A 15,918-nucleotide genomic window follows, 5' to 3' on the forward strand; every position below is an offset into this window, starting at 1 on the left:
TTTATTTATTTATTTATTTATGTATTTTAATGGAGAGAATGAATGTTGTCCCTAAGCCAATACTTAATTTGATATTTTGCTGAGCCTCTCCATGCTGGCAAAACCACTCATGTGCTTGTATACAGGCCCAACGGGTAAATTAGCAGGTATTTTTGCAGATCTGTCACACATTTCTACCATGCCTCTTATTGAGAAAGATGCCAAAGAACTAGAAATACATCTGCCCTCCCCTGAAATGTAGCCATCTCTGGGGTGGAATGTGGCAGCAAATATTAACATGGGAACATGGACGCTAAATCCTAGGTGAAAATTATGCAGGAAGTACAGAACACAGATCATGTAGCCTCAGGCTACCCAGAAATTAGCTAAAAGTGTACATCACTTCTTTTTAATGAATGCATTTGAAATTACATTTGAAATTATTGCCTGGTGTGTGGTACTCCAGTAAGGAACATCTCATTTGGTATTGAATCCCATTGTACAGTCTCACACAGATTAATAGTGATGGCGAGTTATCTGATTTCAATAAGAAGCAGTACTAATCCATAGGCAAGATGCACAAAACCAGAACACAGTATTTTTTTCATGGAAAATGTCCTTTCTTTAAATAGCATTTACAAGCTATGTAGAAGGTGGCCTGGCTGGCTCATGGTGCCTTCGGTTTCGCTTTTTTTTCATCTCCTGCACATGCTTCCATTTGGCACCACCTTTGTTCCGCTGCCGCCGTTTCTCCCGGTGCCACATCTGTTCACAGTACTCATCCAGGCTAAAGCTGGGGCTGCTGACCAGCTGGATGTAGTCCTTGTACCTCAGCCGGGACTCTGTCAGCAAATCCCTCACCCGGCCTTCCTCATCCTCAGTTTTCTGAGTGCTTTCCATTTGCCCATTCTCAATGATGTTTAAATTCAGCTTCACAATGGTGTGGACAAAGGTGTGCTCCTGGGCTTTGCAGAAATAGGCTCCTGCATCCCTTCTTTGCAAGCTGCGGATCAGCAGTCCATGCTCTGTTTTGATGATTCGTTCATCAGCCTTCAGCTGTGGGGTTGGACAAAAAAGAATGATATGTATGAGATTCACTGGCAAAACCAGAATGCTTGTCAGTGCTATCCTGAGGTGGAGAAAGGCTCAGCTGGCACCTGGCATGCCTGGGCATGTGCAGCTCAGATGGACACCAGGAGATCCCTCCAATGTCTGAGTTCTGACCCTAACTATAGCATCTGTATCAAACCATTTTAGTAATAACACATACATCCTGTACAGATGAAAGAACAGACATTAACACTCACCACACCACAAGGCAGTAAGTTGGGCTACATTCTCCAACAAAGGGTAGTTATTTAGTGCCATAAACCCCATTTATTTTTTAACTGCTCTTTTTGAAGTATCTGTAATGGACCCAGTAGACCAGGGTGCTTATACATATCTGGAGCACTGAGGCTCTATTACACTGAAAATAAATACTACTACTGATTTTTAAAGTGAAGTGCTGTGATTCTGATACTCTTCAACTGGGTTTTATAAAAGGAATAATAGAATCTTTGAATTATTTAGGTTGGAAAAGACCTTTAGGAAGTTGACCCTGACTTTGACTCATTGATTAAAAGTGATTAAAAGCACCCATTAAGGTTAGACAAATACAACTAAGTACAATTATTTTATTGTTAAGATCTGTGAAGAAGCACTTAAAAGTTGAAAAAAAAAAAAAAAAGAAGTAAAGAAAAGAATGAGACTGTAAGTGAGAGCTGAAGTCTGTCACTGTGGAACTGTGGTTTCATTTACAAATGGAAATATTTCAAAAAATACAGCATTTTCTCAGATGTTAAAAATAAGGTGCACCTTCGAGAAACAGCACTGTCAGGTAAGTTACATATATGGTGATCTAAAAATTATTTTAAAAATTACTTACCTTACAAACAAACAAACACACACACACACACACACACAAAAACAACACAAAAAAAACCCCCGAAAACAAACAAAAAAATGTACCCCCAAAAAAGTACAGATGGGGGCACCGGGCACTTAAGTACTTTTGCAGCTGGGGAACATAGAAGATAAGTAAGTGTTTTGCCAAAGACCATATAAAGATTAGCAGCAGAGGTGAAAGTAGAAAGCAGAGCCCTAACTCTCAGTGTCCAACACCAGCATTTCCTTTGAAAATGATCCCGGTCTAGCACACAGCTGCCACCTCCCAGGCGTGCTATGTTCTGCTGCCACGCAGAGGCTGCAGCACACAACGGCACCGAAGGACCAAGAGGGCTGCTTGCTCAGCCAGCAGCCAAGCTGAAGCCTTGAGCACAACCTCAGCACTGCTGGTGGCATTGTTAGAGAGAAACTTTAGCAGAAGGCTCACTAGTGGGTTTAAAAAGTGTGTGTGTGGGGGGGGGGGGGGGGACAGAGAGAAACAACACAGAATCTGGAAAATTTCCCGGAGTGCACATCTAACCCTCCAGCAAACTTCAGAGGATGAAGATCAAGGGGGCATAAAGATGACTAAATTAGATTTATTCACAGTGGGTAAGCTACACACTGTTTCTTTATGTAAAAAAAAAAAAAATCTGCACACGATTCCCTCTTCTACTCCATGGGAAAAAAATGTATACATACATATGATCCTCCATCTGTTATGATTCTAACTCACTCGTACTTTATCATAATAGGCTCTATTGAAGTAAAGAGATGGATGACATGATCTCCCAGGGCTTTTTGTTATACCATTTTCAGTTTCTATGATAATGACATTAGAAGGGTTAAATAATTTGAGAGGCCATTTGGAGATCATCCCTATACATAGAGAGAGAGACTTTGACTTCCTCTTGTATTAGCTGTAACAGCTTTGGTAACATACAGATTAGATAGGTAGGTGGGCAGTGATTGGACTACAGCAGAGACAAGAAATCAACTGCTAAAAAAACCTGGTCAGAACACAGCTCTAGCTGCCTAGTTCTGTGGCTAAGTTTTTGGCTCCTGCCACCAGCTGATGGTGTTGGATCAACCCTGAGCTTTAGTTTCCTCGTTAGTAAACTCTATATAAGCATGCCTACTTGGCACCAGCAGGGTGAAATCACACTAATTTCAGGAAATTCCTGGAAAATCAATTGTCCTAACAACAGGTGCTACATGAGCACAAGCTACTTTAGATTTACTGCACTGAATTTAAACCTGAATAGTCATGGTCAAGCCACAAGCACATACACAGAAGACAACAGGGAGACAGACTAGAAAAGACCCTTTTTCCACCTCCACAACCTACAGCACAGGACAGTAGTCTTCAATTTTATCAACTAGTGACACTTCATTCCAAGTAAATGTTCCTTTCTTACAGTAAAAACAGGAGCATAAAATGTATAAATGAACCCACAAATAAGTAGCTGTAGGCTGGAGGATGTCTAGGGCAGGTGTTTCCTTGCGCTGTAGTATACAGAGAGAAGCAGGAGCAGGGGCCAGGTGGCAGTGCTTAGGAAGCTTGGCTGTTGCAATATTACAAGCAAGCCTGTCTTTCTTCGCCCAGGCTTCATGTCTACATGAAGACACAAGTTTGAGTAATTTTGGGAAAATGATGGGAAGAAGCAGCTAATTTACAGACATTTGGATTTCATAAGGCACTGTAGAAAGACCAAGTTCCCACATTGCCTGAGTGAAAACAGGATGGATCTCTTTGAGCTCAGGGCTTGATGCAATTGCAGCAGTAGCATCTGTCTATTGGTGGCTCTGCCAGTATTGTAGTCTAGAGCGTCTTGACAGCTGTGTACCTCCTACACTTGGAAGATCTCCAGCTGGCTGGTTCAGCTGGCTGGGCGCCAGTCCAAAGAGCCTTCACTGGTGCTTCACCTATTTTCAGTGAAAGGAAGGCAGAATAATGGCAGATCTAGACTTTAAAAGATCACTGGACCCCCAAGTCCAGCACCCTGCTACTCAGAACTATTTACCATTTGTGCAGCAGCCATCACTTTCTAGTCATAAATGTGTTAACTGAGTTGCTCCCCTATCTACTGCAGAGAAAGCTAACAGTCTAAATTGGTTGTGTCCCTTAATCCCAGCCCATCAAGACTCCCATTTTTAATGATGCAGTGTTCTTACAGAATGTCCTGTGTTAGGCTTGGATATTGATTCACAGTGACTGCAACCTCTTCCTTCTCTGTGCTTTCAGTGTTCATTCCTTTCTTATCCTCTGGCACGATGAAATTGTGGCTCTGATTTCACATGTATTGAGCAACACTTCATTACTGCTTTCCCCCTCACTTCTCTTTTTGGTATCCTGTTTATGTTGTTTTACCCATAGGTTCAGAACTCTTCCTGTCTTTCCTCTCTACTTTTCCCCCCACAGGGCTCTGGAGTTTCATAAACACCTGGCATTTCATTACTTGGTAGTAGATCTTTAACCTTTCACTTAAATGCCTAATGTGCTCTTTGGTTCCTGACCTATAGATGTAAAACATATTTTATTAAATTTTGAGGAGAGTGAAAAAACTAGTTAGATAAAATGCATATCTTTGTTTTGGGCAACTCATGTCATAATCAATAACTCTCCTAAAATGTTTGTAAATAAGATTTAACAATTCAGAAGCATAAAGGCTTTAATTCATAAAAGCTTGCTGTTATGTGCTTAAATTTGAGCAGACGGTAAAACTTAAACATGAGGGACACAGTTTTGTTCAATAGTGAACAAATTATAAACCACAAAAATGAACCAATTGATTTTAATTAACTTTAGTTACTTAGTGGAGTGGAAACAGATTTTTGAAAATATTTTATAAAAAAATTGCACTTTTCATCCTTTATGTTAAGCACATAAGTATCCCTAAAATTACATTACCTAAATTATGACAGATGCCATAGATACTGGTAATATTTGACAAAGGGAAAAGATTTCCATGCAAATAAACCATTTATTTTCATAACCTGAATATAACAATGGAGGAAAAATAGGCATTGCCAATAATGATGGCAAATCTTAAAACAATCAGTAAGTTGGAAAACAACCAAAGTTTGAAAGTGCTGTGGCACCAATGCCTTTTGTCCTTTGCTAATGATGTGTTTAGATAGCTCCCTCTTTACAAATAATTCACATGTCAACTCTTTCACAGTTAAAACACTGCACCTGTCTGGGAGAAGAAAGTGGCTTCAAAGCCTGCCTTCCCTCATTAATCAACATGTGAAAAAATGTTAGAGGTAAAGCTGGACTAATCATGGGTTAGCTGTAACTCCTGAACAAATTGAGAGGAGGAGAAAAGAAAATGAGGAACATTTGCTGAGAATTCACATTCATCTGTTTTTCTATTGTTTTCTTCTTCATCCTCATAATTTGACTGGAAATAAAGGTCACTGAGTTGTGGTGTTGTTGTTTTTTTTCATTATTGTTACACATGACTTTGTTTCTCTTGCTCTGGGAAAATAATCATTTAACTCCAACACAGCTACAGCTGTACATTTATCTCTTCTTTTATTTTTCCTTTTTTTAACACTTTTTTTTTTTTTTTTTTTTTTTTTTTTTTGACTTACAAAGAAGCCACGGGAAAAATGAAGAATGTGTTGCTGGTACAATGACATTATGGAGAGACATGGTTTGTATTATTTTCAAGGTGAAGATAACTTCTTATTCTGAGACTAAATTTTAATCTCCTACACCCCTCGCTCCCAGTATTTTCAAATCAAAGCAGATGTCACTTGCTGTATTTCAGTTCAAAGTTCCATTTTTATTTGTTTGTTTGGTTGATTGGTTGGTTGGTTTGGGTTTCCCCCCCCCTCAGGAAACTGTCTAAAATATGACTCTTACTTCAGAATCTCAAGATACTAGGGAAAATAAAAACAAACAAACAAACAAAAAACCCATAAAAAAAGCCACAAAACCCCCCAAAACAATCAATAAGTTATAAAATAAAAGAGTGAAAGCATCAGAGCTGTAGGTAGTCCCTAGGCTGCAGAATTAACGTGTTCTTACTTTTGCCCCTCTTGATCTCTTTCTCATTGACCTAAGTATTCAAATACTGATCTACACTTCTCTAACAGAAGGTACTACTAGAAACTCAGACCTTAGTGTATGTCCTCTCCTTACTCAGGTAGCATCCACCTCTTAGGTTTTAGTGCTAGCACTAACTCTGTGATTAACTCTGTGCTGCTGACCAGGGGTTTATAACAATGAAAACCACCATCACGACACAAAAATCTCCAGCTGTATCTTGGATAGACTGAAAAATGTCTTCTCGGTCTGGCTACAATGTGGAATAGAAGCAACATCTCTCTGCTCTGATGGGGAGCCAGGTCATACTTCAGTAACTAGCGAGAGGTCCTGTCCAAGACTGGGTCACACTTGTGTACCCACCAAACCATCAAATGCTTGTTAAGCAGGATCCATTGGAAAAAAACACAGCCCAGGCTGTGGGGCAGGAATACAGAAATGGTGAGAACTGCTGAAGGAGGAATTGGCATATGCTCCTGCCTTTTAGTGGATTTATTTTCACTTCCACTTATGTATAGAGTAGGAAGGAGAGAGTTAAAAGTGATCTGCACTTTTTCTGTCACTTCAGACCATATGGTTTGTTCTGTCCCCTGCAAGGGGAGGTGGCAGCTTGGCAGACCTGGAGCCGCAGGAGATGTAGGGTGAAGAGCAGCCTAAAGCAGGGGGGTTAATGTTTTTCAGAGCCATGGGGCACCAAAACTAATGGCTTTGTAGGGAGCCATGCATTTGCTTTTTCCTGACACCAATTATACACATAACACACAGGAATTTTTCTGAGAAATAAATAAAGAAATTCTGCTTTAAGCTTCAGAAAACTTCAGCAGGTTAAGACATTATGAACAGATGACGTCCCTACTTTTTTTGAACTCCAGCCACTGAAATGCTCTCCCTCCTCTCAGTGACTAAGCCCCTGCACACAGGAACAAACGTGATCAATTGCGTGAGCAACGCTAAACACAGAAGCACTAGATATTTGACTCCTGACCTTAAAATGGCCTCAGACTATAGGGAAATGTACTCCCACTGGCAGCAAAATGACCTAGTGACAGTGCCTGTACCGCAGGAGATCCTGTCCCTCCCCACAGGTCGCTCTGCCTGGAAGTAACATTCTGAACCACGACCCTAAGGGTGAAATGTCACAGACATCCTGCTGGGCCAAATGCTTCCCATCCAGTCTGGATTTCGCCCTTTTCCTTCCCTCAGGAAGCTGCAGTGCCTGTCCAGGACACTGCATAACCATCTATTTGTAAAGCCAGGTTTAAAAACTTGCTGAGACATTACAGTTCCAGACCTGGAACTAAAAGTCCGTAACCCAAGTTCCAGGTGCATGGAAGCATTTGCAAAGCATGGTATCGTCATCACAGTAAGTTACACCACCAAGACATGCACTAAAGTAATGTACAGTGTTATTTGAGAAATCTGCTGCAAGAAAGGAGAGAGAGAGCAGAAAATACAATTGTAATGGGAAAAGTCGAGATCAAGCAACACATTAAATATGATCATCCTGTTTCTGCCACATATGGTATTTTTGTCAAACTGAAGTACTTTGAAAAGGAAGTCAATACTCTGCTATCTTTGGATTTTCTAGGAAGGCCTCCAATTAGGCTCTAATACCAATTAATTAATTTTCACTGATAAGTCAAATTAGAAAACCTGAAAATCTCAATCCCCAAATTAACAAGGGATTAACATTTTAACCTGCAAATACCCTTATTCTATCTAATAGAAGGAGTGGTCATTCAGCATCTCTACAGACCCAGTCATTTATTTAGGCAAGCATAATTGAAATTAGGAATTAAACTTTAGAGACGTGGATCTGAAAATGTGGCATTTCTAGATTAATATCTTTATCTTAAAAAAAAAAAAAAAAAATCAAAACACCAAAACTTTTTTTTTTTTTTTTTTCTTCTAAGAAATTATATCTCCTAATGTGATAATTTGAGACCTGCAAACTGAGTTTGCTCAGAAGGTATTAAAGTTCTTAAGAACTAACCTGGGTCAAAATACTAGAAAATCTGTTAAGATCTGTATAAGACTTTTCTGGTAGGAATAAAACATAACAAATATCTACAATCTGTCTTTAAGTGATCTGATCCTGTAATCATCAATGTGCACATATGCATTTATGCAGGCTAGTTTCTTCAAAGCCTGCAAATATATATATAAATATAAAAATACACAAATAAACTAACTAAACCGCCCAAAGGTATTGCTGAACAAGTGCTCCAACTTCTATTTTATCAAAGCTAGATAACAGAAGCACTGCTGTGGCTTTAGGGACAATATGTGGTAAAACGCTATTTGCCTACTGTTAGCATTCATAATGTAGAAAATCTGTCTGCAGATTTCTCCTTCAAATTTTCTTCAAAATTTGCCTCAAAGGTTAATCTAGCCTTTTAGCAAAGCTTTACTTTTCTCATACAAACAGATGTCAGAGTGTTTACACAGAACAAGCCCAGCAAACATTGCTGTGGGAGGCTGCTAATGTGCAAAGAGGTATGCTGTGTGCTTGCTGGAGCTCCAAATGCCATCACACATATGTAGACATTCCATTGCTCCCTCTCAACCTGCAGATCCTTGGCACTTCAGGCAGCCAGTCCTGCAGTACTGGACATCACCATGCCCGGGTAACTGGAATTTGACCCAGAACAAGTAGCAGGAGCCAGATCACTGCCACAACAAAGCTTCTGAAAATATAAAGCATGGCAAAAAAACCCTATATCCTTAACTTAGCCTGTGCTGTATAGGTTAGACTGCCTTAACTTTGTTCAAAATTTGGTTTGACCTGCAGTTTGCTCTACAATTAAATAAGACAGATAGCTTGAGGTAGGCTTCCTGACCTTCAGAGACCTATCTGAACCTGTGATTTATGAGAAAATCGAGTGATTATTTTTTTTTCCCTAAATTGACACAGATAAAACTCCAAAGCAGCCCTTCAAAACAAACTTTCAGATCTTGAAAGTGTGACTTGTTGTGATACAGAAATACTACATTCTTCACAGGGAACTTAAAAAAGATTTGAAACTCCTCAAAACTTAATTTCCAGTTCAGAATAAAGAAAAAAAACAACAACAAAAGACACAAAAAACACCTCTCCGAAACAAAACCCTGTAAACTATCTACTTAAATTTACTTAAAAATGAGTCTTAAACACATGGTCAGAATCAAGCAAGCATTTTACTTGTTTTCCTTATCAAACATGTAAGTGCATTTACAAACTGCTGCCTTAGGAAAGTAGAGCACAGAGTCTTCTATACAGGACAGTTAAAAGTAAATCAATTAAAGCACAAACAATTAATGCCCATAGGTCTTTAAAGGATGATACATTTCTAGTTGGGTTTTCACTTCAACCACCTGTGGCTGTGAGTGTGCTTGGCTAGCTGATCAGAAGATCACCTTTTTTTTTTTTCCAAATATGGACTATAATGTAGGTTAGAGGTGGTATTTTGAACCAGCAATTTTTCTTTTTGTTTTAGTGCATGTTGTGGGAATCACTGTGTCTATAAATTAATGAAGTTTTTATTCTCAGCAGAGGGAAGAATCTCTGCCAATCTAAAGTGTGACTAAGAGAAGTTACTGCAGTGTCATAGTCAACATACAGCCTTGCGGGGTTTTTCTATCTTATCTGGTAGAAAATCAGAACTGCTTTGTAACTCCTTATTCTGGCTTTCTTGGCCAGGACATAACTTGGATTGCAACTTTGGGACTACTGCTATGTGTTACATCTCACCTTGAGGTGCTCCTCTCATAGCCACCTGCCCCAGCCTACTTCTCCCCAACCTTTAGAAAGTATTAGCACAATTTCTGCATTCAGAAAGTATCATGGGATGAACTATCATTGAGAATGGAAGATGGGTTGGGTGTTTGATAGTTCCTGTCATTTAAGCTGATTTTTGTCTTGGCTGAATGCTTAACAAAATAGCAAATGTAGCACATGGGACCAGCTCATTTCAAAGGGCATTTCTTTTCCCTTCTCCTTCCACGTTGCCATGGTTGCCATCACAGCAGGACTTGGCCTCAGACATAAAATCACTCATGTAAGGGAAAGGCTATGAAAACTCCTGAGGTTTGAAATTCACTCAAACTCAGTTGAAATCAGTCCCAGCAGGTTGACCTTTTGGGTACATCAGAGGGCCTTTTTGTCAGTACTTTAGAGGGGAATCATCAGGAAATTGTGCAGGGGGTATGTGGGGACTGGAGGCTTCTCCAGGGCTTCTCTACCAGAGAGGATCTCAAACCTGACTCCTGCAGGAATTAAGGGAGTCTCACTGCTTTCTACTCCAGATGCAAGGTGCAATTCTTTAACCTGACATTTCTGCATCAACTTAGAGTGCCATTGAAGAAAAACTTTCAGACTCCACAAACGAGAGAAAAAGCAAATAAAAAGCTTTTTACTGCACAGATCATTCTTTCTCTGGGGAGAGATGGAGAGAAGCAGCAAGCCACATGTGCAATTCTTAGCTACACTGCTTAACATGATAAGAGAATGCAATCAGACACTAAATGGAGAGATTTTATTAAAACAAAAGAGTTTGGATATACCTCTACCTACAGAAGTGATTGTTGTATTGATTACTAGACAAAAGGGCTTTTTTGCAGTACTTTTATTTTTTTACCTCTGTTTAAAACCTAATATCTCTTTTCTTCCGTTGTTTTATTTTGGTTTTTTTTTCTTAATAGAATGAGCATGTAAGTCAAAATAAATATTTAAATCGGCTTATGACACAGTGCAAATGGCTTTTCTCTTCCCCACTGCATGCCCCAAATGGTGATAGCAGAATGCTATGTGATACCTAAGGTGAGGCAAGGAAAAGTAAAACATTGACTAATCCCAATAACTCCTGACTTCCAATGCTCAGCTGAATTCTCTACAGAGGAAACTTGCCATGATGACTATAACTTACCTCTTCTCGGTGTTCTTCTCCAGAGCGCTGAATATACCACCTAATAGAGGCTTGCTGGGACTTAGGAATACATTCCAGAAAAGTTGAATTAAATTCAATGCCAAAAATCACCTTTTCATCAGCAGTTTCATGACTAATGCCTGGAAAGCAAACATGGTACAGGAGATTAACCCCGACCTGGTTTTTAAAGCAATGGGAAAATAGCCTGATTCAGAACAGATGCTGTAAGAGTGAGTGAATTATAAAAAAAGCAAAAGGAAACTTAACTTTTAGCTTAAACTATAACTGTGAGGATTTAGAGGCGGCTGCTAACGTTCCTTCAGTGCAACTGGTTTTTAAGGAGGCCAATAAAACCTATATCATGAGCTTGCTCCATTTTAAAGTTGAGGCTTTCACCATTGAGGAATTTAAAATCTGACCTGTATTTTTCCTTTAAGTAACATAGCTACTAAACCTGAGCTAAAGCTGCTAAAGGTAGACTGTAGAGTCTTGTTTTTTTCATCCCAAACCCTTTAAAGGAGTCATAGGGCTAAAATACACTCTGGTTTACCTTCCTTAAGTATACCTTGAAATGCCTTGTAGTACGTTTCAGGCCAAAAACTGAATCACAGAATCACCAAGGCTGGAAAAGACCTTGAAGATCATCAAGTCCAGCCTATGACCTAACACCACCACACTGGCTACACCATGGCACTGTGCCACATCCAGCCTTTCCTTGAACACATCCAGGGACGGTGCCTCCACCACTTCCCTGGGAAGTCTAGTCCAATGTCTCACTTCCTAATATCCAGCCTAAACCTCCCCTGAAGCACCTTGAGGCCAGGCCCTCTTGTCTTGTTGCTAGTTGCCTGGAAAAACAGCCCAGACCCCACCGGACTGCAACCTCCCTTCAGGTAGTTTTAGAGAGTGATAAGGTCCCACCTGAGTCTCCTCCAGGCTAAACAACCCCAGCTCCCTCAGCCTATTCCTATATGATTTTCCTTTAGTCCCTTCACCAGACTGGTTGCTCTCTTCTGGACCTGCTCCAGCACCTCAATATCCTTCTTGAAGTGAGGGGCCCAGAACTGTACACAGTACTCAAGGTGAAGAAGGTGAAGGAGCCATGAGCAAATCTGGGTCCCTTTATTGGCCTTTTGTAAACCTGAGCAAATAATTTGTAATCTCTGCATCTTTCAGTCTGTTTTATTTGTGTCTTATCTGCTTTACAATCAGACTCAAGCTGTTTCTTACACCCTGCCCATAACAGAAAAGAAGGTGAAAGCAGTGGTGTCCTCTAAAAAAAAAGTTAGCTCAAGAAAAAAATTAATACATTTTTGAATTTTATTTTTTTTTTCAATATAATAAGTACCTATATGAGATCTATAGAAATTCTAGCTCTCCACATTAAATACTTCTGTTTTATTTCACTGTGCCACTGAGATTTCAGTAGAGCCAAACTACTTCATGCAGCCAATGAAGTCTCTGGGAGGGAATCTCACACAGTGGAGCACTGAATTTATATAGGTTTTGGGGCAGTAATATTATTAATTATGGCAAATGGCATAAATAAGCCAGAAGTCTGGAGTTGGGCAGGTCAGCTTCATGGTTTAATGGCACACAGGGGCCATCTCCAGCTGGATAAAATTTCTATTGGTGGTGCTACATCAGGGCATAGGACTAATACCAAATTCTGTGCTAAGTCATTTTACCCTTGTCTAGTTAGGCCAGCTTTTCCAGTATCTCTTTATTGTTCCAAGAAAATGTGACACAGTCAGCCTTTCTGTTAGGGTTTCTGTAAGTCTGAACTTGGCACGATCTCAGATACCACTATTTGGAGAGTCACGGTAAGCAGCAAGTGGGGAAATTCTGCCCCTTGGGAATGAACAGGAGTTTTGTCATTGACTTTAATGGGAATGTGATTTTACCCTGACTTTTTAACAACATCTTCAAGCACACATGTACAGTCAGAGCCCTCTGTACTGAGCAATAGACTTCAGTCTTTGATCCTGTGGCAACCAGCTCTGATTTCTGCAGTGACTCACGCCGGGATCTGCGGCAGGCATCCAGCACCACAGCGGTGTGAAAATAACCAGAGATCAATGGAACGTGATGGCTCGTCCCAAATCAAATGTTCAGCACAGAGATACAATCAATACTGTTTTGACTGGGTCGCTCACTTTAATAAGTGGCTAGAAGAGCTCCAGACAAACTCAAGCTTGGTTTTGAATGCTTTTCATTTATTTTACGCTGCGCAGAGATTGCCGCTCAACCACAGGATTTCATACTGACAGTGCTCGCTGTAAGAGAAGTGCTGCTGTTGTCAAAGGAGCAAGCCAGACCCTTTGGCATCTGAAAAGAGTGTGTGGGAAAGAGAGGAGGGAGCTGACATTGAGGGAGGAATCAGCTTTGTTAATAGCAGGAGTATTAAAGTAGCTGTGGGGAGGGGAAGGGGCTGGTTTGGCAGCGGGAGCTGGGCTTTGGGACTGGTGTCAAGTGTATGCAGCAGAAGGGGAGAAGATGGTGTGTTCCTCATTCATCCCTGTGGGTTTCCTCACAGGATTATCTCCCTTGTTTCTGGATGAGCAGAGGTCCTGGTAGCTACTTGTAGGGATGTGTATAATGTTTTTACATCACAGGCACATCTTCCTCCTCCGGAGTGAGTGCTGGGGAGGGTGGCCTGTCAGGGATGTCAGGGTGCTTTCCTATGCTGGCTGCCCCTTATCAGCCCCAGCTTACCAAATTAAACAGCGGGAGGAGTAACGTGTATGGAGTGTGGGAAAGGCAACTGCCTTAACAGTGTTCCTCTGTAAGACGCAGCAGGATTTTGCAGACAGACAGAGATCTTTATAACAAACCCTGTTGTCAAAGTGACTAAAGAGCAAGAAAGGTGCAAAATACTCACTGTCTTCCACATCCCAGCATTGTGCAACAGGGTCTCCATATTTGACATCTTGCCTCCTGGCTCGCCTGGGAAGAGCATGCAAACTTGTAACACTTCAAGCATAATTGCTGGAATTCAACAACAAAATACTGAGGAGCTCAGCAGATGTGGACTTGCAGTGCTCCCACCCTACTGCTGACAATTATGGTCTTAACTAAAACCAGCCTCACCCTCAAAGCAGCATGTGGCCTAGAGAGATTTGTACAATTGACATCAAGAGGAGGGCCTGTGATTTGGTAAAACCACTAGGAGGGTAAAGAGAAAAAGCAAGAGAAAAAAATCTGCCTAGCATAAAGAGTGTGAAATACAGTGACAGAAAGAGCATCTAAACTTGCTTTAGGAGCAAAGAGCATGGGTGTCCTGGTGAGATCGACCATTGTGGAAATACCTAAAAACATCCTTAACATTGTATGATATGGAAAAATATCAGAGGTGTAACAGGTGATATTCAAAACTTAGCTCAGGATCAGCCCAAGGTAATACTGACTATTAAATCCATCATGAACATGAAGAGAGAAAAGCATATGTTTTAATTTGGTAACAAACAACTGACTTTCATCTTTATGAGCAGGAAAAATGGTTGCCCTGAGATGATCTGCTCCTTTCCACGACTAACTTGCCTGTTAATCTCTGGGTGTGTTACTTAAACTCCTTGTGATTTAGTGTGATTTAGAGTAACAGCAATAAATAATTAAATAACTAATTTTAAAAAGCAAACTCTTCCTCCGTGGATGATTGCATTTATCTTCCAGGAGCTACCAAAAAAAAATCAAATAAATAAATAAATAAATAAATGGATATTTTAGTAGCAAAATTGGAGACTCAAAGAGGAACTGGTTCCTCTCTCACAGCCACACGAGATAACAGGAGGGAGATGTCCTACTTGCAGACCAATGACTCAGCAGGAGAGTGGACTCCCAGGGCCGAGCTGTCCACTGTGGTAAAAGCTGTAGACATGCTGGAAGTCAGGCTGCTACACAGAAGAAAAATATTCAAGTAACTGATCATCTGGAGGATTCCCAAGGCCAGTCACTCACCCCTTGTTTTTGAGACAAAGACTTTTGGCCTTCCCATCAAACTGCACATCTGTTAGAAAGCATGGGCCATCAATCTCCATGTCCCAGCCCACCTCAGGCTTCAGCAAGCCTCATGTGTCACTAACTTTGCAGTGAGCCTGAACAGTTGCTTTTCTCCTTTCATTTATGCTTCTCTGAATTTAGTTTGCTTTGGCTTTCAGGGAAAACACATAAAGTTCCTTGACACCATGACACGACAACCTATGAGTCATTAACTTCAATGGTTTGTCTAATTGCTTGGGTTCCAGCCCTGCAACCACTAAGGTATGAAGTCTCATTTCAGGGCCTGAGCTCAGACTGCAATCTCCAGCTCTCACTGCAAGAATTACTGTCAGGAAGGCTTTGTCCCATGGGGAATGAAGAGGCTATGAAGGACCCTGGCTCATCAAGCAAGTTCAGAGCTCCATCTAAATCAACCAGAAACTCCAAGAGACATATCCAGCAACTTAGGTACTGCACTGCCAGAGCCTGCAACATGCTCTCCCTCCAAGCAGATTCATGCTTCTGTCCTAGCTGGTGAAAGTTCAGATGAAGCTTCTTTCACTGTGGAAAAAACTTCTCCCGATGCAGTCAAATCTCAGTACTTAAATCTCTGTCTCCCTCTCATGGCTAGACCACAAATGCAATTGATGAGAGTGACAAGCTTTGAGTCAAGTTATCGGGGTTTGTTGGATCAGACAGAAGAAACTTGTTCATTTAGATCAGGGAATTAGGTATATTTTATTATTGACCATAATATGCTAAACTCCTGGGATACTATGTTAAACTCCACTTTAATAAGTGTGATGCTGCCCTGCACAAAAAACAAAAAGCTTAAGAGAGGATCTTGCATCTTAGGTAGTCAGCTACAACCTGGGCCTCCGTCTGAGCATCTCGTGCCTTAAAGCATTCAGTATAAAAAACAGAAGTGATGGATTTATGATGTTAGCTGCAGTAGCTGAGTCACACACACTGAAACAAAGCTATTTTGTCTTCACAGATCTTTGAGCAGAAATGTGAAACACAGCCAGAGTATGATCACATTTTAAGGCAAACGACATGCTAAGTAATAAGGCAACA

At 40.6% G+C, this 15,918-nt stretch overlaps 1 protein-coding gene across 1 annotated transcript in view; it reads right to left on the reverse strand.

Annotated features, from left to right (window-relative positions):
* Positions 1-251: 251 nt before the first annotated feature.
* SEMA3D (sema domain, immunoglobulin domain (Ig), short basic domain, secreted, (semaphorin) 3D) overlaps positions 252-15,918 on the reverse strand; it is a 96,786-nt gene continuing 81,119 nt past the window's right edge. The window contains exons 15-17 of the mRNA XM_010001256.1: positions 13,745-13,809; positions 10,864-11,003; positions 252-1,035 (exon numbers count right to left, since the gene is read on the reverse strand). Coding sequence (XP_009999558.1) covers positions 622-1,035; positions 10,864-11,003; positions 13,745-13,809 — 619 coding nt within the window. The 3' untranslated portion in view covers positions 252-621. The remainder of the gene's footprint in view (positions 1,036-10,863; positions 11,004-13,744; positions 13,810-15,918) is intronic.

Source organism: Chaetura pelagica, unplaced genomic scaffold, assembly GCF_000747805.2.
Source record: "Chaetura pelagica isolate M959 unplaced genomic scaffold, ChaPel_1.0 scaffold66, whole genome shotgun sequence".
In the NCBI taxonomy this organism is placed as follows: domain Eukaryota; kingdom Metazoa; phylum Chordata; class Aves; order Apodiformes; family Apodidae; genus Chaetura; species Chaetura pelagica.